Source organism: Anguilla rostrata, chromosome 8, assembly GCF_018555375.3.
Source record: "Anguilla rostrata isolate EN2019 chromosome 8, ASM1855537v3, whole genome shotgun sequence".
Taxonomy (NCBI): Eukaryota; Metazoa; Chordata; class Actinopteri; order Anguilliformes; family Anguillidae; genus Anguilla; species Anguilla rostrata.
The window spans coordinates 42,881,019-42,905,110 of NC_057940.1; the positions used below are offsets into that span (position 1 = coordinate 42,881,019).

The 24,092-nt window shown below is 46.1% G+C and overlaps 1 protein-coding gene across 4 annotated transcripts in view; it reads left to right on the forward strand.

Moving 5' to 3' along the window:
• Positions 1–24,092, forward strand: part of LOC135261768 (solute carrier family 45 member 4) — a 74,529-nt gene that overhangs the window by 40,457 nt on the left and 9,980 nt on the right. For all 4 annotated transcript variants that reach the window (XM_064348376.1, XM_064348373.1, XM_064348374.1 and 1 more), the window contains one exon: positions 19,124–19,312. In XM_064348376.1, coding sequence (XP_064204446.1) covers positions 19,124–19,312 — 189 coding nt within the window. The remainder of the gene's footprint in view (positions 1–19,123; positions 19,313–24,092) is intronic.

Genomic DNA, 24,092 nt, shown 5'->3' on the forward strand with positions numbered 1-24,092 from the left:
TTCAGGGAACTAAAAAGAAGACACATAAAGGATTGAAATATGCCTGACTGCAGAGCTGTGCTGTCCTGCACATTTTGGAGATGTGTGCCCACTCTGAAAAGGCATGGCTGATTATTTGATGGCTTTGGCCACAGTATGACATGGGAGCTGGGGTAAAAATTTCAGTGTTTTGCGTTGTTCTGGTTGGGACGTACATGTACGTGAAATATCACAGAAACCGTATTGTTTTCCTTTTAGAACTGATGAAGGACCGTTTACCACTTCCTGCTGTGCATTTATGGGCACTTGCACCAATTATTCAGTCCTCTGCATCTTGCCTTTAGAATATTATTATTTGCTTTTCTGGTGGTATTTCACAATAAGACTTCAGTTTGCGCAAGCTCGTTATTTTAAGCTGTCTTTATCGCAAATCACATCACCATAAATGGAGGCGATAAACCGGCAGGCCCTTGCCGCGATCCTGAGAGAGTGTTCTGTCTGAGTGTGCGTCTCGCCGAGCGATCTCTGCAGTCAAAAGACGTCCTTCCTTTTCCCTACCCCCCTCTGCTTTCTCCTCCGTCCGTGCCGTGTCCGAGCCTCCGTAAAAGCGCGCGCGTGAGCGAAACCCTGCCAAAGACCGGGTGTCTGCGCTCGCTTGCGCGTCGTGGCTAGAGGCCCCCCCTGGGCTGCCCCGTGGATGAGCGCTAGCTTTTAGCGCACTGCGCTTCCTCGCCCCCCCCCCGCGCTCCATCAGGCTGGCGCTGCGGGATGAGTAATGCGCCAGCGTCCGTGGCTTCCAGGAAACCGCGGCACGAGGCGGCGAGCGGAGCTGCCCGTCCCCTCGGCTCACTGCGCCTGAGAGCGCTGCGCAGGACGGCGGGCGCGAGCCGCTCGTAACTCTGAGTGCGACCGCGGCTCCTCGCCAAGCGACGTTTCCGAGAACGTCCCGCCCCGTGAATAAAATTATAGCCGCACGTCCACAAATTTAATATTTACTCGGCGCTCAAATATTTATGCTAAGCCGAATCGCGCTTTACTTCACACAAGCTCATTTCCGTGAGCTTTTTGATCTGAGGTCACATTCCGGGGCGTTTCCGGAAGCTTCTGAGCCGACGGCCGTCCGAGACGTGGGTGGACGTCTGCAGCAGGCCAGAAAGCGTCAGGGACGGGGGTTAGCAGAAGATGTGCGACGGGCTGTTCCCGTTGTGCAGCAGGCTGTGCCTCATGGGTACGGCACTGTCCCCGACCTGGCAGAAACTCGCTCAGGCCTCCTTGTCCTGCGTCAGAGTGACCGGTGGTCAGCGAGCGGTCAATGAGTGCAGGCCTCAGAGCCTGTCCTGCGTCAGAGTGGCTGGCGGTCAGAGAGCGGTCAGTGAGCGGTCAGTGAGTGCAGGCCTCACAGCCTGTCCTGCGTCAGAGCGGTCACTGGTCAGCGAGTGCAGGCCTCACAGCCTGTCCTGCGTCAGAGTGGCTGGCGGTCAGTGAGCGGTCAGCGGTCAGCGAGCACAGGCCTCAGGATAGGGGCCCCTCGTGGTGAGAGAGGCAGGGCAGCCTCCCGGCCAACTCTTTCCCCTCACCCTGCTGCCCCCATTTCCCGTGGTCTGCGTAGATACAATTATGTAGTACAGCGCTGGGGTTTTACCCAAATTTGTTTTGTTTTGTTTTTTTACTCCCAAAGCTTCAATTTAAATTCCAGAAAGGTACGAGGTCAAAGGCCCAACTGGCGCACCATGAATAACGCAGCAAATATGTTGATTGTGCTTCACAGCTGCTCAAAAGTTAGCTTATTTTGAGGTGGGGGTTGTTGTTTTTTTTAAGTGCTCACAGTGACTTCTGACCGTTAATGGTCGCTTCCTTCGTGCTGCTCTTTGTGCTGTCTCCGAATGAAGTTGACCAGCTTGCAAGTCAAACATTCTGAAGTATTCTTCAGCCACCAAGAACGGTCACTGTTTTGCCATTCGGCCTTTTGTTTGTAAATGGAGCAGTTTCGCCTGAACTTTAAACTAAACGAAACATACACTGGCCCTGATTTAGGAGCCCCGTTTTCAAGTTCGGCTGTTTGATGTCAATACAGCGAAGTGATGATGCATCATTTTTACAAACGTGCCATACAACAGAGCGTTTCGCGAATGGTGCGCTTACCAAACATACAGGACTGAGTGTTGTGATCTGTGGATTAAGCTTCCTCTTTTGCGTAAAGGCAGCTTCACTGCTGTGGTGGGTGCAGCATTTTGTGTAATTTGTTAATCACATTTTTGCTTAGTGTTAGATAACAACCCCCCCCCCCTCCACTAAGTACAGTGATTTCACCCTCCCTCCCCCTCTCTCCTCTCTCTCTCTCTGTCTCCCCCCCTCTCTCTCTCTCTCTCTCTCTCTCTCTCTCCTCCCCTCCCTCTCTCTCTCTCTCTCTCTCTCTCTCTTCTCCCTCCCTCCTCTCTCTCTCTCCTCTCTCTCTCTCTCTCTCCTTCTCCCTCTCCTCTCTCTCTCTCTCTCCTCTCTCCTCTCTCCCTCTCCCTCACTCTCTTTCTGTCTCTCTCTCTCCCTCTCCCTCTCTCTCCCTCTCTCTCTCCCCTCTCTCCCTCTCCTCTCCCTCTCTCCCTCTCTCTCTCTCTCCCTCCCTCCCTCGCTCTCTCGCAGTGAGCGCAGCACGCAGACGGGCCGGCCAGCTCGCTGCTGCAGTGTTATGTAACAGAGGGAGCGGGGCTGTGGTGTGTAAAACTCATGCAGCTTTAATTCTGCCCTTCAGGAGGTGGGACCAGGGGGGAGGCGGAGGCGAACGTTGCCGCATAAGGGGGGCGGGGCGTGGGGGGTGGGGGCGGGGGTGCGCGTTATGAATCGTCTCTGCAGTCAGCGCACGCACATGCGCGCAGCACAGCGGATGACCTTCACCGCGCAGGTGAACAGAGCGGGAGGCGGGAGAAGAGGGCGTGGCCGCACCCCTGTCGTCAGGACGACGGCAGCCCGGTGACGGCGCCGGGATGCGGGACGTTCGTCGCTCGTCGTCCCCTCGCCTGTTTGTCTCCCGGGGCCCGTCCGACTGACAGCGGAGGTCAGTGAAGCGCAGGGTCTGTCGCGGTCTGTAGCAGAGAAGAGGAGCTTTTCGGCTGTAACCAGGCAGCAAAACATGCCCCAAATGATCTACGTCAGTCCTTGTGCCCCAAATAACAAATAACAATTCACTTTATTTAGGGATTATCTTACGTGATGTAAGAAGTTATTAATAGGAGCTCAAGGGGGCAGTTGGAATAAGCAGATAAAGAATGTATTGTGTTGCACCATGGAGCCTAATGTCTCAGTGCTTGCGGACTGTTGCATATATTTTTGAGCTCTGGTAATTTTTTTAAATCTTTGCTTGCACAAAGGGATCAGGCAGCTTTGTGACAAACACATGTCATAAAATTACCAAACAAATTAAAAGCCGGTTTAGGGGGCTTCTGAGGGGGGACCCTGTTCGAGTGTGGGGATGGATCCCGCAGTTTGTTATCGGTTTGAGACCACTGTGTATCGCTGGAGCCCCTCCCCAAGACCCCCCCCCCCCCCCGTACACTGAGCACCCCACGTGCCTCAAACGGCCCACGTGCCCTCCTCTCTCTCGCTCTCTCTGTGAGCTCCGCTGCTGAACCGCAGGGTGACTCATGCTGCTCCAGCAAAACAATTTGCCGTTCCAAATCCGAGAGGGGGAACAATATTGTTTTTAAAACGCCGGCGGAAACGTATCGACGTGCGCAGGTAACCCTTGCGGTTTTTTAGACAGGACGGGGGGTTACGCACGAAAACGCGGCGGGTCAGAGAGGGGAGAGCGAGCGCCTCGTTCTGACGCATTTCGTTCGCTCCTTTATTGTTTACTGCCGGGAGGAGCCGCGCGCGGGTCGGTGTGGTTCAGCGTCCCAGCGGACGGAGCCGGTCCGGCAGAGCCGGCGGCGCGCTGAGCGCTTCGGTGGACCCTTTCGGCAGCGAGAGGCAGCGACGGAGGGGAGCGGCAGCACCGGAGCGCTGCTCGGGCTGGGGGAACGACGTGTTCGACGCGACCGCGACCGCTGGCACCCGCGATACGACCGCGTATCTCGCAACAGCAGCCATTCTGAAGACGAAGCTTTTTTCTTTTTTTCTTTTTTTTTTTCCCATGGCCCCCCCCTCTGATTCCCCCCCGCACCCCACCCCCACCCCGCGGTCCATGTGTAGGAGGTCTGATAGCAGGGCCTCCGGTCTTGGCACATCAAGTACTTTGCTGACTGTGGCCATTTGTTTACAGTAGGATCCATACACAGAGCCGTGGAGAAGTATTTGCCCCCTTCCTGATCTTCCTGATTTCCCTCTGTTACTGCATATGCGTCACACTGAATGATTTCGGATCTTTAGACAAAATGTAACATTAGACAAAAGGAACCCGGGTAAACAGAAAGGACATTTTTAAAACTATTTGATTTATTTAATGAAAGATGTTATGAAACACCCATTATCACCCGTGTGAAAAAGTAATTGTCCTCTTGAACTTAACTGGTTGCACCAACATTAGCTGCAATGACTGCAATGAAACGCTTCCTATAATGTGATATTGGTCTTTCAGACCGCTGTGGAGGAATTGTAGCCCACTGTACATTTCAGAACTGCTTTAAATCAGACAAGTTGGTAGGTTTTTGAGCATGAACTGCTCGTTTCAGGTCCTGCCACAGCATCTCTATTGGGTTCAAGTCGAGACATTGATTAGGCCAATCCAAAACTTTAATTTAGTTTCTTATCAGCCATTCTGACGTGGACTTACTTTTGTGTTTTGGATCATTCTCTAGCTGCCTAACCCAATTAAGCCTCAGCTTCAGCTCACAGACAGATGACCGGACATTCTCCTTAAGAATTTTCTGGTACAGAGCAGAATTCATGGTTCCTTCAAAAAATGGCAAGTTCGTCCAGGTCCCAAAGCAGCACAGCATCCCCACACCATCACGCTACCGCCGGCATGTTGGAACTTTGTGGTCTTACTGTGAAATTCTGTATTTTGCTTTACACCATCTTTATGACCGTAGTCCCTTCAGCCGTCGCCCTCTCGTCCGCGCCACACACATCTGATGTGTAAGCGCTCTGACTGGGGTTCCTCTGGCCGTGTTTCTTCCCTGCTTTATTGTCGGGGTGATAGATTGGTAAAGGCTGGGGAGAGCAGGCTCTGTAAGTGGCCGCTGGCAGTAAAAGGGGCGAGGCCTGGGCCTGGGCCTGGAACAGAACTCGCAGCGAAGATGGTGCCGTAAATATTTTATCCATTTCATCCATTTGTTTGACGGATGGATGACGCCGTGCGCTGTTGGAGGACTGAGCCGAGCGTTTGGCGAGAGCTCTTCTCTGACCGCTCGCGGGAACGCGCTCGTCTCAGGAAGGAGGCCTCCAGCGCCGGGTCCCGCCGTCCAGCGGCGCGCTCGACCCCGCCGAGCCCCGCCTCCGCGCCAAACAAGTGCAGGCACCTGTTTCCTCCCCACTTAGCGGCCTCTTCACCGCCATTCATCCAGTCCGGCCATACTTGACCTCTGGCTCTCCACCTTCCTCTGTCCCCCCTCTCTCTCTCTCTCCGTCGCTTTCACACCATTCAGGGAAAAGGCAGTTTCTCAGCACATTCTGCTTTTCTCACAAAGGGTGTTAAAGGGCTCGGCGGAGAGCTGAACAAATAACATTGTCTTACATAAGGGGGCGTGTGCCCTGCGCTCAACCCCCCTCCCCCCCTCCCAAACCCCCCCCCCCGTGACTCACGAGCCTGACAGGAGGGTGATTCATGAGGTCCCCGGGAGAGCAGGCTGGCCCGTAAATCATCCCAGCATGCTCTCTGGACTAACGGACGATTTTTTTGCGAACGTTTCTCCCCCGAACCCGTGTCCGTCTGCCGCATCGACACGTGCCGACCCGCGCCGCGGAACCGGTCCGTTCGGCGTGGTTGCTAAGCAAACGGGCCGCAGCTCCGCGCAGGGAGTGTTTATACGACTAAACTTCAGTCTCAGACTGACGCCACTGCCACGCGACCTGGGGAGGATCTTCTCCGGTTTTAACCCTTTCGCGACCCGTTCCTCCTGCCCAGGGTCGCCTCAGTACCCATTTACTGCCTTCTGTCATTTTTTGCTGTGATACATGGCTGCCTATGAATTTAATTCTGTGGTCCTTTGCAAGGTCTTTTGCTTTGTATCTGCGCGCGTGTGCATTCATGCACTGTGTTTGAATTGTTTCGAAGCTCTAGTTGCATTCGATACTTAAATAATGCATTTGAAAGGAAGGTTTTAGCTGTTCATTTTTAATATCTAGACTGGACTGTGGAGGTTTTTGGGCGTGCTGCAGTCAGTGGAGTCGCCGGGCCCTGTCTGTGCTTTGGCGGAGGAGGCAAACAAAGCGCCGGTGTTGAAAAACACCATTGAGGAGCGCGCAGCGGGAGGGGGCTCCTGAGTGACCCGCAGGAGCCGCAGACCCGGTCGAGCGCGACCAGCGAGCGAGCGCGGCGTCCGTAAACAGCTCCGCGGGTCGGAAGCGCCGCGGTCCCCCCCCCCCCCCCGCCCGCCAGAGCGCTCGGCTACTCCGCGCGGAGTCCTCGCGCGTCCTGCCGCTTGGCCGGAGCGGCTTCTCCCTCTCCCTGCACTCCGTGACCTGCTGTAAACCCCTCTCTCCGCTCCCAAACGCCGCGCACACAATACTTCCTGGAGCGGCGCGGCGCGGGCTGCTCTCAGTATTGTTCGCCTTTTTTGGTACGGTGGGAAAAAGAAACCTTCGTTATTTACTATTATCTGATGTCCTGTTAGGATATTTACAGCGGTTGGGTTTGACAGAAACAAACTGCTTACGAACTGATAAAATCTTGGTTGTTTGTGAACTTTCTTGTATTTTCTTTTGTTTTGGCGCAGCCTAGGACTGCAAACAAAGACAAAAAGCACTTTTTCCCCCCCTCCCCGACCATGTCCCACATCAACAACAACAACAACGGCAATCGAGAATGCGAGAGGAAGTCCAGTCGTGACAAATGGTCACACAACTCTGTCATTGCTTCTGGAAGAGATGGTGTGCGAAGCAAAACAGAAGGGAAGAACATGTTCCCAGGCCTAGTCATTCATATTGTCGATTGTCATTTCATGTGAACTAGATGGTAGGTTCGTTCCTGGATCCGGGCTACATTTACCTCTGGGAAGGTGGCCGATAAGCTTCCAGAATGTTCTTCTCACGTTTGGCAGCATCCAGTTCCACGGACTGTGGCAGTTGTGATGTCAAGAACGGCCAGCTGTTTCCGCCGGCGTTTATGGGAAAAATCAGCACTGTATTTTTATCATTGAGTAATACGACATTGTGCGAGGCTTGTATTTTTTTTTTTGTCACGCTAGTTAATCAAATCTCTTTTCAGAAAGAGAAATTCTCACAGTCCCACCCATACAGAGTCAAGGTTTTGGCCCCAAATGTAATCGTAATGCTACCCAAATGTAATCGTAATGCTATTTTCTTTTTCTCCTTTTTCCATTTTTATTAAATCGGTTTTGTACAACAACAGTGGTGTCTGTTAATATGAACAACGAAACATGTGCACAAACACGTTATACCTCCTGTCTGTATTTCCTCATGATGGAAACTTGCTCATCCTCCTCTCCACTCCCCATCGCTTCACTATGATTACCACCTTTACCAAAGCCAGTCAGTGGAAATTTACTGAACAGGAAGTGGAGAGAACTCTTTGTCTTGACAACCTGAAAATTACAGGCAACATTGTCCATGGCAGGAAAATTGATAAAGTATTTTGGGTGTGGTCCAGTGATGTTCAGGTGTCTCTGTCTTTCACTCAAAATGGAGTTAGGGATAGAGAGAAATGGAAACCATTGGAACTCTTGTTTCTCTTGGAATTTTTTTGAAGACTGTTGTGACTTGAGTCTGAAAAACAAAAAGTATGTATTGTAAATATGTATCTCATAAAAAACACGTTTTCAACGTACAAAAATGCCAAGTTACTAAAAAGTATTGATATCAAAATGACGCCAAGTTACGATACTACAAACAATATAGGCTATCTTGCCTCACCGAAATGACATAAGATGTATCTCAAAGCAATGCTACCCAATATTTCCTCAGTTCTTTCAAGTCACTTGGCCCTGTGTTTTCTAATCTTACCATTTCACAATGTCATGCAAACTTTCTGTCAGATCAAAGAGATAAATATTTCGAATTGCCTCATGGAACACATTGAACATTGTACATTGAAATTAATGTATAAATTCATTAATGTACAGAACTGCTGCTGAGCAACGACAGGAAGCACATTTCTCCAGAAAACATGTTTATACTTGCTTCTGAACTGAATTTGAGTACATGTGCAAGTTATTGTATATTTGCTACGTACAATAAATACTGCATGTAAAACACATATTGTACATACATACATAGAGAACTTCTTTATCCGCATGGGGACATTTCCCTGGCAGCATCTTACATTCACATTCACGAACACACTTGTACCAAGAAACATACTATCATTCACGCAACAGAAAGCCTGGGCAGCGAAATACATAGGCCTACATACCAATACAAATTGGACATACACACACCTATTCAATCAATCTTGACTGTGAGAGAGCCATCCACACATATATTTGGCCTGTTCATGTAGTGCATGCTTATACACAGGGCCAAGTGACTTGAAAGAACTGAGGAAATATTGGGTAGCATTGCTTTGAGATACATCTTATGTCATTTCGGTGAGGCAAGATAGCCTATATTGTTTGTAGTATCGTAACTTGGCGTCATTTTGATATCAATACTTTTTAGTAACTTGGCATTTTTGTACGTTGAAAACGTGTTTTTTATGAGATATCAGTTCTTTTTGCAAAGCGTTTTATTATGAGAGTGAGAAATGCGACCCTGCAAGAAACGGTTGTGGATTATGGCTATCGTTGTGTGAATCTGTACAGTCTGATGAGCGTGTACCGTTCAGCAGTTTCGGTTTGCTATATATGTAAAACAGTGGCTGTGAGAAAGGATGCAGTGACATAAGCGTAAACGCATCAGAAACGCAGATGGAATATGGTATGTACTCACGGATTTGACGTCCATCCAACGAGCCTTGACTGACAAAGTAATCAACACGCCCGTAGAATTATAACTCCCTAGGTCGCAACTTGTGTAGCCTTCTGTCCTGCTCCGTTGTCTGTTATTTCGTGGAGATGCACTATTAGTGTTTGTAAGGTTTATCCTTCTGTCCTGCTCCATTGTCTGTTATTTCGTGGAGATGCACTTTTAGTGTTTGTAAGGTTTATAAGGCATTTTGATAGGCTAATCTGCAGGTAGGAATCCTCTTCGCCGTTTTGCTAAACTAGAACCGGAAAACATGATAGTGGAGAATAGGAGCAGACGCATATGTCCCAGCAGGCTTTGCATATGAGAGAATAACAACAGTGTGAGAGAAATTAAAATGAAATTACGAAATTCCGTAGTTGAAACAATATGTTTTTAGCAGAATGGGCATGTAGGTGAAGGTTGACATGATCACGGAGTATAGTGCGAAGTAAATGGAGTGACCATGAGCGAGCTAATATTCCTTATCAAATGGTATATATAACAGTCGGTATTGAACGTTGGTTGTTGAAGTGGAGGGTCAAATAACATTGCACACATTATTTGCCTGTAATGTAATCTATTGCACGAATGTGTTTTTCTCATGTTCAGTGGTAGTAGTTATACTTATGAGTGAATCATGATTTTAAATGTAATGTTTTAATGCGGAGTTGCAGAACGTACATACGTAGTAATTGTGTGTAACCTATGTGGCTAGATAGAGAACAGGGCGAGGTAACATGAATGTAGAAACGTGGCGTTTGCTGATATTAAGGTTTTGTACGGTAGCCAAGTGAAGAAATATAGTTAGTAGAAATGGCACAGTGGTGAACTGGTGTAAGTTTTAAATAAAAGGAATACATTTGCGTCATGACATGCATATGGGTGGCCGTGAGTGAGTGAGGTTTACCAGTCTGTGACTTCGTTAGCTAATGCCATAGCTATGCAATGCGTGAAATATAATTAGCGAACCTGCCGGTGGTTTTAAAGAAGAACACAAGCCAGTAAGCACAGAAGAGCTTCCGTTGAATCCATATGGCTTAGCAATATTGTAGTCGGTCAATAACTGAACGTACAGACGGTAAGTCATAATGCATATATCTTAGCAATATTGTAGCCGGTTAATAACTGAACGGTGAACGGCGGGTAGATATGGTGCAAAAGCAATAATTAAGAGGTAGTAGACAATTATTAGTGAGGGTCGAAGCAAGTTAAAGAAACGGGTTCCAAGCTGGGCTTGAACATACGACCCTGTGTTCCCAAGCCTGTAACCTTACCCACTAGGCCACAGACGGATTAGCTGTTCAACTTGCGGAGTTGCGGAATGTACATAAGTAGTAATTGTTTGTAGCGTATGTGGGTAGATAGAGAACAGGGCGAGGTAACAGGAATGTAGAAACGTGGCGTTTGCTGATATTAAGGTTTTGTACGGTAGCCAAGTGAAGAAATATAGTTAGTAGAAATGGCACAGTGGTGAACTGGTGTAACTTTTAAATAAAATAAATACATTTGCGTCATGAAATGCATATGGGTGGCCGTGAGTGAGTGAGGTTTACCAGTCTGTGACTTCGTTAGCTAATGCCATAGCTATGCAATGCGTGAAATATCATTAGCAAACCTGCCGGTGGTTTTAAAGAACACAGGCCAGTAAGCACAGAAGAGCTCCCGTTGAATCCATGTGGCTTAGCAATATTGTAGCCGGTTAATAACTGAACGGTGAACGGCGAGTAAATATGGTGCAAAAGCAATAATTGATAAGTAGGCTAGTAGACAATTATTAGTGAGGGTTGAAGCAGGATAAAGAAACGTGTTCCAAGCTGGGCTTGAACCTACGACCCCATGTTCCCAAGACTGTAACCTTACCCACTAGGCCACAGGCGGACTAGCTGTTTGAACGAGAAATGTTTCAGAATAAAAATGTATGGGTATTTTGCGTGTGTATGCGCGTTTTTGATTGGGTCGTGTAGGGCAGATTTGGCTGGTGTCAGTGAAATGTCCAATGGGGAGACATGTTGTTAGTGGGATAGGCGGCAGGAAAAATAAGAATGAGAAGAAGAAGAAGAAGAAGAAGAAGAAAGAGAAGAAGAAGAAGAAGAAGGAGAAAACGCAAAATCCCCTTAGTTTGGGGCTTTATTGTGTGGACATGTGAAGTTGTTTATGAATTCTGTCTGTTGAAATGGGGTCAGAATGTACAGAATTTAATGTTTTTAAGGGCTGAGTGTCTGTGGCTGTTGTGGTTATTTCTGTGGGGAACCCTGAAAAGTGCCAAACTCTCGGTGCTGTATAGGTATGGGGGCATGCCCCCGCCAAGGCGTAACTTGGCGGGATGGCATACCTGCCATCCCAATTTTCCAATTTGAGTTGAGTATGCGAAAGTCTAAAAACACAAACATGTCTGGTTTTATCTGGGTGCCTACAATAACAGCAACACAGCTGATTGACCAGCTGACAAACAGTACTCATGTCTTACAGTGTGCAAACAATGCAAGCACAGAAAATTGAACATGGTGTTGTGTTGCTGTTTTTTTCCACAGAAGCAGTTGCACAGTTTCAATGATCATTGTATATTGTATGCAAGTATAATTACAGGAAAAGTTGCTTTTTATTGAGGGTACTGTAGCCTATAGTTTTTACTTTGGTAAGCATAAAGTATAGTAGATTAGTTTTATTTTAATTTTGTTGTCCTGGCTAGCAAGAATATATCTATATAGTAGATATATTGAAAAATTATTAGACGCACCGCCCTCTACTACAGTAATTGTCTCTTCAGGCTGTTGTTGTCTTTCACACCTTGACAGCCCTTGAATGTTTTCGCCTGGTATCTGTATTCCACAGCTCACAGCATCGTTTTCAGACACGCAGTGGCATGGGCATTGAGTGCATAATAATGCCAGTGATGTGTTAATAAGTATGGTTAGAAGAACTCTATTTTGCTTCCAGCATGTTCTGTTCTGTGATCATAATTGGACAACAACATCAGTGTTAGAGCCATTGCACTTTCTCCAGTGTTCATTGCTTCCCCCCTTATTATAGTCTGTTTTGACAGCTCTCATATTAACACAAAAACCATAAATCATCACCAAATTTTGTTTAACACCTTTTTAAGATGTGAAACGGTGTCTTCAACTAATGGTGTGGGGAGGATGGGTGGGGGTGAGTGGGTGTGTGTACTGGGATGTTTGCCATCTGCTGGATGAACATAATATAATCTTACGCATTCATTTCCTATGGTGGTCATTTTAGACTCGGAACACCACAGGTGTGACAAAGTTGACTAAACCACTCAAAATTCAATGAAAGTGGTGATCAGCAATTATATATGTTCAAATACCTAGTGTGGAGGAAAGCATAAGGTCTTGAGGCAATCAGATGGAAAAACACAATATTTATGATTCAGGAAAGTTGTAAATCGGCCAGATTTGACCCGAACACTGGAGGAAGGTTAACCTGCACTTTTAGTTCATGCACCACAGATGGCGCTCTATATGGTTTCAGGGTAATAATGGGTGCTCACCTGTGTGTGGGGGACATTCCTGATTGGGAGGAAGCAGTTTTCCACGGCGTTTCAGTTGCTTGTTTTTTTCTCCTTCCTTTGTCTCTTTTCCTTTGGTATGGAAGGCTAAGCTTGAGTAAAAAATATGTGAAATTGACGCAATCATGCGTTGTCAACGTCGGCTCCTTCCATTTGCTTATTTCATCTCCCTGCTTCCTTTCCTTGCTCCCAGCTATTCCCATTGGAGGATGCAAGGAAAGGAAACAAGGAAAGGACATGGGGACTGAGGAATCGAGGAATGCATGTATGGCAATTGGAACGTCCTTGCACTTAAGCATTAGTTTGAAGTCACGTCAATTACGGACATGGCCGATGGGGAGAGGTGGATCCAGTGGTCAATCATTATACATCATGCATTCCAAAAAAAAAAAAAAACTTCCGCATCCTTCAGGATGGACTTGCATTTGCTTAATCAATTATTTGGGTGCCTCCTAGCTCCTTGACGGAGCATTTAACAGGCTGGAATGTCCTCAAAGACTGCACACCCCTGGCTTATGGCCAGATAGCAATATATTGAAAAGTCAGCTACAATCAGGGTGTCTTATGAAAGATAACACATTGTGCTCATACTGATGAATGGGAATTACCATTACTGAAGCTCTCAGGTATGGATAGCGAAAAATAGGTGTAATAATAGGCTAAACATGTTGGTTAGACTAGTCATGTTGCCAGAGGTAGGCCTATGTATTGATGTTGCATTCCTCAAAGATCTTTTTCTTTGTATGGTAGATTTGTTATCCTGTACTGACAATCTTAATGGTATGCTTTCTAAAAGCCAGTGTTAAACTCGTTGAACCTTAAGAGTGAACTTGGGGGTTATAAACTTTGTAAAATGGTCCTCATGGAGGTCAGTCGCTGAGACATTTAAAAATGTATTGACCAAATCATCACCGAAGTGGTTATAACACCCTGAACATTGCTGGCAGGTTGAATGTTTATCTCCTAGATGCAATGCAACCATTCATATTATTGGTTTGGTTTTATTCTTTTCGGTGTGAACTGTTGGCAAGAATGGTCAATTAATGTTCAGTATTGTCAGTATAAGTCCTGCATGGGAAGTCACAGAATTTGTAGTTTTAGGTTTGTCTTGGTCTTTAAGGGTGAGTGAAATGTAAACAGCTAGGGCCCCGTGACCCATATCCTCTCTGGCTGAGAGTCATATCAGATGAGAGTCATATCAGATGTTTCTGCGCTGTGGGCGTGGCAGCTCCACACACCCGGAGAGCGGCAGGCCTTATTGATCCCAGTGCCGTATAGTGAGATCGACTGGAACGCGGCAGTGGCTTTTAAACGCGGCCGCATCTCTCTGCCCGAGGGCGGGGCACTGGGCCGGACGGACCCCGCCCAGCCGCGCCACGGCGACCGCCGGCACATTGCAGAGCAGGTGACCAATCGGGGAGCTCGCTGAACCCATTTACACGGCAAGGCTCTGACGGCGGCTCTGAGCTCTGCCTAGCGGGGACGTCCCTTCACACGCATTCGGGGATTAGGGAGCGACCTGGTTGGTCATTCCACACCCGCCCTGCAGCTCTCTGCGGACCTAATCTACAGGCGTAATCTCCAGACGGCTCTGTAGCACTATGCGTGGAGAGCATTCGGCTCTCGGGTCTTCGTTTGTACCCTCTCGGCGTACGTCTTGGCATGTTTCGAACGCGGGTCTTTTTAAGAAGCGTGGCTCAGATGACGCTGACTTTGCTAGGCGCTGCGTACGGAGAGAGCCGTACGTGTTCACGGCACGTGCAGCGAGGAGCTGCTTTTTCTCCCCTCTGAGGCTGTGCCGTCGACGGGCAGGAGTGAGTCTGTGAGGCCTCTCGTGACGTGACGTCATGTGTGTCCAGGCCTCTGACAACCTCAGAGCTGCAAATGCCCTCATCAGCATCTTCTGCTTCCACTGAGGCCCAAATAGTCTGAGCAGCAATGACAATCTGTACCACTTAACCTGCAGATCGTTTTTGAAACCTTCAGTTTTGTGCTTCAATGGATAATAATAAAATTAGTGGAATAGTGTGCAAATATGTACTGATGTTCAGCAAAATACAAGAGGAAATCATTTATCTTAAATGAACAATTTCATATAGGCTATTGGATATAGCCTATATGCACGAAAAGTTCAGTTATATAACCTGCATGGAAAAAGGCTGTTCGTTATGTTTTGCAGCAGGTAGGTTATAGGCTAGTAAAATTTACTGAAATTCACGTTCATGGTTTAAATTTTGAATTAATTAATCCATCGTAGTCAGTGTTTTCGACAGCATATTCTCTCAGTGCATGTAAGTGTGGTCTGTCTGCATCGATGGAGTCAGTTGGAATAGACGAGTACCGTTTTGTTTTCTGTGCTGTGTTTGGAAATGTTTTCTGGCCTCTGGCCCAGAGCTCCCGCAGTGCCACCGGAGCCACTGTCTTCTTGTGTAATTATATAATTTATAAACTGACGAGTTCAGAAGAACACTTCTTGTCAAATCCTGGAATTGAGTCCAGTAGGAGGTTAGACTTGCTTGCGGGTCGAAAACCCCAATAGCCTGAAGGCATTTGAGAGTCGGGAGAACAGAATGCGGTTTCTCCTGGAAGAGCTTAACGGTCGCTTTCTCTGCAACGTCCCGTATTGTTTTGATGCAGCAGTTATTTGTTGTTTTGACTGTGTCGGGTGTAGGCTATACTGCGCCAGTGCTTGGTATTCATATTTTATGAGTTTATGACTCTCCAACAAGCAAATCATTTAAGTGACTTTTTTCCACGATCAGTGAGCAAAGGGATGGTTCACTTCCCGCGGTTTCATGATATTTTTGTGTTCGCGGTTTACGTGTATACATTCTGTTGGCCCTGCCATTTTGTGTGCAACAAAGGACATTTTCGATACGTCCAGGAGTTTTTTCACAACCTGCTGGCTTCTCGGTGGCTTGCGTAGGGGTTTCATCGAGTTTGCAGTTTAAATCAAGTCCGAAAGTTAACTCCAAAGTGGCTTGGACAGTGACTTTATGCTTCCCAATGCTCTATGTGTATTTAGCTTATCGTGGTGTTCAGTTTTTCCAGAGGCATACGGTGTACAAGTCTGCCCCTGTGTATAGTCTCTTCACTGCCAATGTCAGTGTTTTTTTATTTTAAAGTAAAAATGAATAGTGTGTCTGCAGAGCTTCAACGTTGCTGTTATTAAATGAATAGAAGCTCATTATTACATTCGCCAATGTTTCCTGTGGAATCGGCAGGTAGAAGAGGCGAGAGCAGTAATTTCATGGGTTGGCTTGCATTCAAAATGCCGTTTATGCTTCTGATCATGGCTTTTCACTTTAAAAAAAACGTCATAATAATAACACTAAAAACAACGCTGCTGCTCTGTGTGTATTTTTATTTTATTTTTCGTTTTTTGTGATTGAAAAAAATGCGTTCCCCGTGACTTTCCCTCCTGTTCTGGCACACTGACATGAACAAATCCTGCCTCGGATACCCATTCGACATGAAAAAACACGGACTAGCTGGCCAACTTATAAGTCATCGCTCGCTTTGAGTGAATGCAAACGAGTTTATGTCTGAGGGTGACAAATTCTAAAACTTTTTTTTTTCTCCTAGCGATAGGTTATTTGGATAGCCAAATTATACACATAATCAACTTTACACATTATAAATTGATGTGCACAGCACTCCCAAAAGTTGAATCTTTTTTTTTTTTTAAATGAAGCAACATTAAATATTTTTGCTTGATCTACTTGAGAAGCTTAGCTCGCCGCACACTAAATATTTACATTGATCGTCGTTACATCATCATTGGGTAGCCTGCACAGCTGGTATGATGAGGTGCACAAGATTACTTGGGCTTTTTTTTTTCCCCCAAAACTTTGGCCAATATACCCTGCAATACAGTATTATAGATCCCATCTTTGAGCATATCATGCACTGTGGTGCCCAGGTTATTTTCATGAAATTTGTCTTGAGTTGTCAGTGATTGCATTTAAACAGATTTGATTTTAGGAGATATACAGTATGTTACCGTAGCATGCCAATCTTGATCATTACCAGCGGAAACCCTGTTCACCTAATGGCCTACTCAGCACCATGAAATATAGCCAGTTCTCCTCAATTAGGCTATTAGGGCGGTAATAAAATTGTGCACATTTTATCTATATTATTTTAAATTGTGGATACATGTACAGTACTCTTCGTCCTCTACACTCACATTCTGAGAATATTCATGACAAAGACCTGCAATGTGCAGATTTTCTCATTTAAATGATCTTCAAGTACAGGTTTTGTTGCCGGTCGTGATGAAAGCTGAATCGATTGTTAAGAGAGGTGTATATTTTTATATATATATATATATGTATAAGTTTACTTGGTGATTAAAACTGGTTTTTCCAAATTGAATTTATTGTTTAATCTCCCTAACATGAAAAAAAGAAGCTGTGGGTATAACTGCCGATGGATTATTCAGGTTGTTGGCACTCTTGTAATCATGGAAAATGAATGTGAAAGCAGGTCGAGGCCAATGATCAGTTTAAAGGAAAGTTTGATAGCGGTATAATCAGTGTTTTAGAGGAAGTGACACTGGTGCCAAAATAGTAACACCATGACAAGCCTAATGTGTACATACTGTGGTACCTGATTGCTGTTTATTTTATAATTACATTTAACTTCATCTTAAACTGGAACCGTTTTCTCTGAAATGCAACCTGAGATGGCTGCACTTAAGGAAAGAGATGGCATGGCTTCCTTCAGGAACAGTACAGCAAGCGAGTGATGTGTCTCAGTGCTGTGACAGGGCTGAAAGTGGTTCCTGTTTGTGCAGTTTTAAATCGCCCTAAAATAATGACATCTTCCTGTCGCTTTGACCGACTACCTTTCGATGACCCAGATCAATGGAAAACGTGGCCGTTTGTTTTTGTGTCAGCAGGCCAGTTCACCTTTCGTGTCTGACATATCTGCCTGTCTGTCACGACTCCTCATTCATAAATTGAGCCTTGAATGAGATTTGGCAGCGTCGCTGGAACCCTCTTCTGCTTCCCAGTCGGACGTAATCGTAGCTTCAGTTTCAGTTCGTAGGTAGCTTGGCTAAGTTACCTACAAACTGGTAGCTTAGCCAAGTTTGTAGGTAGTCATGCCAGAACAGGTGGTGCAGTACTGCCAGGCGAGCTGCGTCTACACCATGCCAGCGTGGCCCCAGGAGCAACGAGCTAGCGCCGCTTAAGGAAGGAAGTGCTGACAGGAAATGAGAAGAAATTATCCTGTTCGTAATTGTGAATAAATGCTATAAAATGAATGTGTTCACATGTACAGCCTCTGGAAACATAACGTCTCTGCACAGGCTGTTTTGACGGCCAATGTCTGTACTCAGAGCCCTTGTATTCTGCTCTTTGTTTTTGATAACTGAACTCATGTGAAATCCTCAGCTAGTTCCATAGCGTACTGCAGGCCATCAAATCCTTTAGAAATGAACCCATCTCTTCCTCCAGCTTCCCTCTGCAATCTGCATTTTCACTCTTTCTTTAAAAACAGTCTGGAAATTTCCGAAAGTTTGTGTTCTCCTATGTGCTATTTTTAATTTGTGTGAACATGTGTCTGTATGACAGACATGACTTGGCCAACCTGCAACCATTGCCCATTAGAGAATGGACATTATTTAATTTCGCAACCTAGAACACAAATGATTGAACAAAATATCAATGAATTTATATACGGATAAACTAGTGCTGGCAAACAGCCAAAGAACTGAGCTGTATACTGTATGGTAAAAGATGAAATTATAATGCAACAATATTATATTATTATAAAGAGAGAAAATATAATGCAAAAATACAAAAATGTTTAAAAAGAACACAGTTGGTCATAAAAATGAGAGGGCTGGCCCTATCTTTATTCTGATTGGGGAGCTCTTCTTCCAATTAGCTTTCAGTTTGCTCTTGGGTGCCAAGAAGCTAGTCTCTATAGCTTGGTACTGGACTTCTGACCTGAGACCGGTCACACAGATTCAGTTTGGAAAAGCAACGAAATCAGATCCTGTTCACTTGTCAAGATGCTGGCACAGGAATAATTCTGCCCTTTAATTCTGTTTGCTGTCTGTGAACAGGAAGCTAACTCGGACTGTTCCAGAAACAATGAAAGGTGTATTTTTACACGCCTCTAGAGGAAGTTTGCCTACCGCAGGCACATTACTCTGAGCAAGGTTTGCAAACAGGGTTTATTCATGGCCACGGTCCTTGGGGACGGACATACTGACTCAGAATTTAGAGAGCCCTTTTCTTGGAAAATGGGACGTTTGCATTGTCTTCGCTAGTCTTGTGATGGGGTTCCATGCAATGCGAAACCCGAAATGGTGTGAACTGTCGAGGGACATCATTGACTCGCTCATCTGAGCCAATCATAATGATTTTTTTCTGTTGTATATTGCTTTGCCCTCTGTTTTTATTGGTTCAAGCTTGTCACCGATTGATCAGACCACAGTGGATTTCTCAACCTCACTTCTCAAGCCCCAGAGTCTTTCCGTCTGGCCGCGAGTGCGTCATTTGTGCGAATCGGGCTGAAATGTGTTTCTCCATGTTCCTCCCCCCCCAGGTCTTCCAGAACAGTATTACAGCCTGACGTGGTTCCTGAGCCCCATCTTGGGCCTGATCTTCACCCCTCTGATTGGCTCGGCCAGTGACCGCTGCACCTTGCGATGGGGTCGCCGGCGGCCCTTCATCCTGGCCCTGTGCGTGGGCGTGCTGCTCGGGGTGGCGCTGTTCCTCAACGGGTCGCTCATAGGTGAGTGAGGCCTCCCGCTCGCCGCCCGCGTCCACGTCCTTAACGATGGGTCTTCTGCTCTCGAGCTCTGCTGTCTGTGAACATGCCTCTCCATACTGTCTTCCTCCTTTTTTATACCGGTGTGAAAAATGTTGTTATTCAGTTGTATATCCGCAATCATTTGTTTATTTTAGAACCCTAGATTGACTGAATGCCCAGTCGTATGAGACTGCTTAGTCGGTTAAAGGTGCCTGCTCTGTTCTTTCCTCTCAACCTGAATCATTTTGAAGGGGTCCTGTTGAAGACTGAGAGCAACTACCTCTTGGGTGCACAGCATCCCAACAGCTAACCTGGGATCTGTGCCCCCAGCCCTACTTCTAAACCCTGTTTTTCTTGGAAGAAGGTCTTCACAACACTGTTTTGTTACATGGGATACGATGAGAATTTAATAACATTTAGGATACATCTGAGGATGCTAGTTATATATCACATGTCAAGACTGACCATTTCAGCCAACTGAAATGGCCCATTGTCCCCATTCAAGATATCATGAATCTGATCATTTGTCCTCTATCTGTACAGTTACAACTACAGTGTTCTTATTTTCTTAGACATTGAGATGTCCTTCACAGTACAGCAAAGTGTCATAATGGATAAGATTTTTGTAATCTCTGTTTCACATCCATTAAGTTTGTCATTTGTGGACTGTGCGTGCTTCTTTAATGGACCAGCAGCCGTACAGAAGTCTATTTAGAGACAAAAAAATGAATGACAGACTTCTTTCACTTTCCAAATGTGTATTTTCCTTCCAAACCTAATGGCAGCTTTATACCTACATTTCTAGCGCTTGCAGATGGTATCCCCTCCCACTTCCTGCATTAGGGACCCATTTGTTCCTGTAACCAAATTATCTTCAGAAGAACCTTTTACGAATACACTGAAAGTGGGAGAAATGCTCTTTCCCTTTCTCGCTTAATAAGATCAGGCCGAGCACCTGAAAATCAATGAAACGGTGGTTCACTAGAAGTCAGACTTAACCAACTTCAAATTGAGTATCAAAGAAAATGTATTGGTGTATCTTGCAGCTCCATTAGAGGATGGTAGATAAGCAGGGGTCTAGAGAGCCGTATTATTATCCAAATTTTAGATCTGGGTAATAATGTATTTATTTTTCCTCAAACTTTCAGTAAAAAGGCTACAAATTTACTTGTACTGAAAAAAGTAAGTTAATTCACAGTGAAATATTATTGCCATTGTTTTATTATTGAGGATAATACTCAGACTATGTCTCATTTAGAGATGTTTACGCAACTCAATCTAAAGATACAAAATAATCTAAAGATCAAAAGTTCTCATCTTTCAGTATTTACTGTAAATGCCATAACTCAAAAACAGCTGGTATACAGTTGGTTCCAAGCACCATGTGATTCAAATTTAATACCGCACTGGCAGCATTTTTATTTTATTTTTTTGTTTTTATTCTACAGTGACTACTGTACAAGCCAAAAACCTGGCTTCGTAGTAAAACATTAGACACTTAAACCCTGACCTTTAGCGTAGGTAGGTCAGGGTTTAAGGTCACAAAAACAAAAAAAAATGTCGTGTGAAAAAGTTTACTGCAAAAAGAAAAAAATATCCGTCGTCAGTGGTATGCCATTGTGATATGACCATTGTGCCTCACTGTACTAATGAGGTAGCATGCATCTGGCCCAGCCTGTACGTATGGGTCCTGTACAACACTGTATTGTTTGCCCTGCCCGCCCCCCCCCGCCCCCACACATGGCTTTGTGCGGTCAGTTAATAGCACGTTGGGTGAGCCTCAGCACGTCACCGTGTCTCCCGGCAGTCGTGTGCGAGTCGCGGCCTCCCGGCCCCTCGGGTCCGCAGCGACGGGCAGCGAGCGAGGCCGCGGGCGGTGTGAACTCCGTCCGTCTCGCTGACATGGGAAAGGACTAGGAACCAGTTCACAGGGAAACGTTTCCTGTTGTGCCCCCTTTTTCTACCTTTCATTGCCTATCTGGAACTACTTCCTGTCTCCGCGGCGCTGTTCCACGCCGCGCCGGCCCCATTGTCAGGAAGAGCGCGTCGCGACCGACCCGCCCACCCGCGCTGACTTTGGGGTCGCGGGGCTGTTTTCCACCCGCTCTCCCTGTCCATATTCGAAACTTTTTTTTCTTTTTTTTGTTTTTGTACATGTCGTTTTCTGGGAATACTTCCCTCTTTCAGTCACAGCTCTTGAACTTATTTGTGTTGTTTATAGATGAGTGTTCCTCCATTCGGTCCCTAGAATCCTAAATGAGGAGGCCGTAGGCTAAATATACTGTTAAATACTTGTGAAATAATTAAAGTCAAATGGCATGTTGTTGGCTACTGTTGGTCACACGCTGTATAATGCATTGTAATCTACAGAAAATATTTTGACATTATTGTGATAACAATTATAGCCACAGTGTAATGAAGTGGAAACACTGGTCTCTGAAGTTGTTGCACAAGGTCTTGCCTTTCATTAAAAAGGGTTACACCCTGCAGTGCTTGGTTGTGTTATGTCCCACACTGCTCTTCAGGGCTTGATGTGGCAGTTTCCTACTTGTGGTGTCCTGTGTAAATATAGTTCACTGCGGTTATTGCTGTCGCTCTGATGGATTTTATATGACCAGAAGCACTACCCATGTCCTGGAGTTTTGTCTGATAGTAGGTGTAGCTACTAGAGCCTGACCGATACAATAACGATTTAGATGGTGAAAATTCTTTGATATGGCGGTTGAGAGTGGTGCATTTTTAAGCTCAATTAAATAAAAATGAACCCGTCAGTGTGGAATGTGCACCAATACGATGATGCAAAGGTACTCAAAGCTGCTTTCTTAAATAACTGCAATTTTTATTTTGTTATCATTTATTAACATTATGCCAACCCATTTTACATTGAACATTGTGACCCAAGTAAACTTCAGTGTGGTGGACATCAGCCATTTACTGACCATCCATACTGCCAGTCGAGTATACACACACAAAAGAAGCAGCAAAGCTTCTCTGCATTTGCACCTGCCAGGGAGCTGCTATTGTCCTTGTAGATGTTCCCTATTGTGCTAAAGAAAATATGTTCACAAAGGTGTAATGCTTTGTATCGGTTTCTATGTTTAGAAATGTCACACGCCCTGACACACTCCCCTGGGGGGGGAGATGCAGCAGGTCTGGTTTTGCACCCTGATTTGCCACATGGAAAGAGGGAGAGCGCACCCACATCAACACGAAATCAAATCACCAAACACCTTCACCCTTCCCCCCCTTCCCTTCCCCCCTCGTGGGTTCCAGACAAAAACAATAAACTAAACAAAACAAACTAAGACGGCAAAGACAAAAGAAAGCAAAACCCAGCGACAGCTTTTCTCTTTTGCTCTCAGCTGGCTAGGTTTTCAGTTGCCCCCGGTGTCGGCCTCATACCGTGGAGAACACACCTCTGAGCACTTGTGCTGATTAGTTAACACAACCCAGGTGCGTATGCTCTCTCCACCAGTAGGCATGACGGAGACAAATCCACTTCTCCACCAGACCGAATGCCGCAAAGCCTACACAGCCTACATTTACTGTAGGAATGAGCGGAGGGCCTACAGTTGCCCGCCAACTATAACGTGTGATAAACGAGCGGCAAACGAGCGGCCATCTGCCTGAAAACGCTGACTCCGCCAGCGGGCCGCTGGAAAACCGATGAGCGAGAACACCAGCGAATCGCTGGCTGTGTTCTGCCATTGGCCCGCGGAGGGTAAAACCACGCGTCATCCGGTTAGAAGCAAATTTGAAAATGAACGGAGGCGATTATAACAAGAGCCAATTTTCTGGCTACGCAAAGCAGGCTGACTTAAGCGACCGGCAGGGCAGGAAACGGGGCACGATAACCAAGATCCAACGTGTAAATTATCCCTGGCTTAAACATTTTATTACGCCCTCACGCGACTGATTGTCGGGAGAGGCGAGCGACGCCAGGTGATCTCGTCGGGGGACGTGTGGCTTTGCCCTGAAGGCTCCAGTGTGGTTGGCGCGTTGGCGCCGGCCGCCCTGCAGATGCCAACTCCCTTAGGGACGTGTGGAGCGCTCGTGACTCGCTCAGTCTTCACCATCTACTGCCGTTAACCTGCTATCCAGCAGAGTTCTCAAATTGAGCTGGCTGGCTGCCAGCTATTTACAAGTCTAACCTACCATTAACTCAGCCTGCTACAAAAAAATTGTAAGAGCAGCGTTCATATATATTTTTTTTAATATTTTTTTTTTCCCCACATTGCACTGGCACCCTCAGGAGTTGCTGGATATTCTTTTTATCGCCCCCTTGTGATATGGAATCTACACACCCTGCATCTTGTAAGATGTTTGAAATCAACAAAAACAAACCCCACAACAATGTGCTGTTCGCTCACTGAACTGGTGTGCTGCGTTCCAAATCCACATCTTTAAACTGCATGTTGTAGGCTGCATTTGATGAGAGAGGAGGTGAGGACAGAGGAGTTTGGTGGACTGCAGTGATTACATTGATGGAGTCCTAGTTGACACCCATGTGCCAGTGTTTCTTGTGCATGCATGCGTGCATATATTGGTCCTCAGTATTGGCCACATTTCGTCCTTGTACAAGTACAAACCAATACAAATATGGTTTAAAAATGCAAATATCAGCCCCATATATCGATCAGGCTCTAGTAGCTACAAGTCACTGTTGAGGGCTGTGGTGCTGTCCACTCCTGATTTGGTTAGTTGGCAATTCAGACATTCCGGTAGTATTTACCAACCAGAGAGGATAGAATTCAGCACCTCT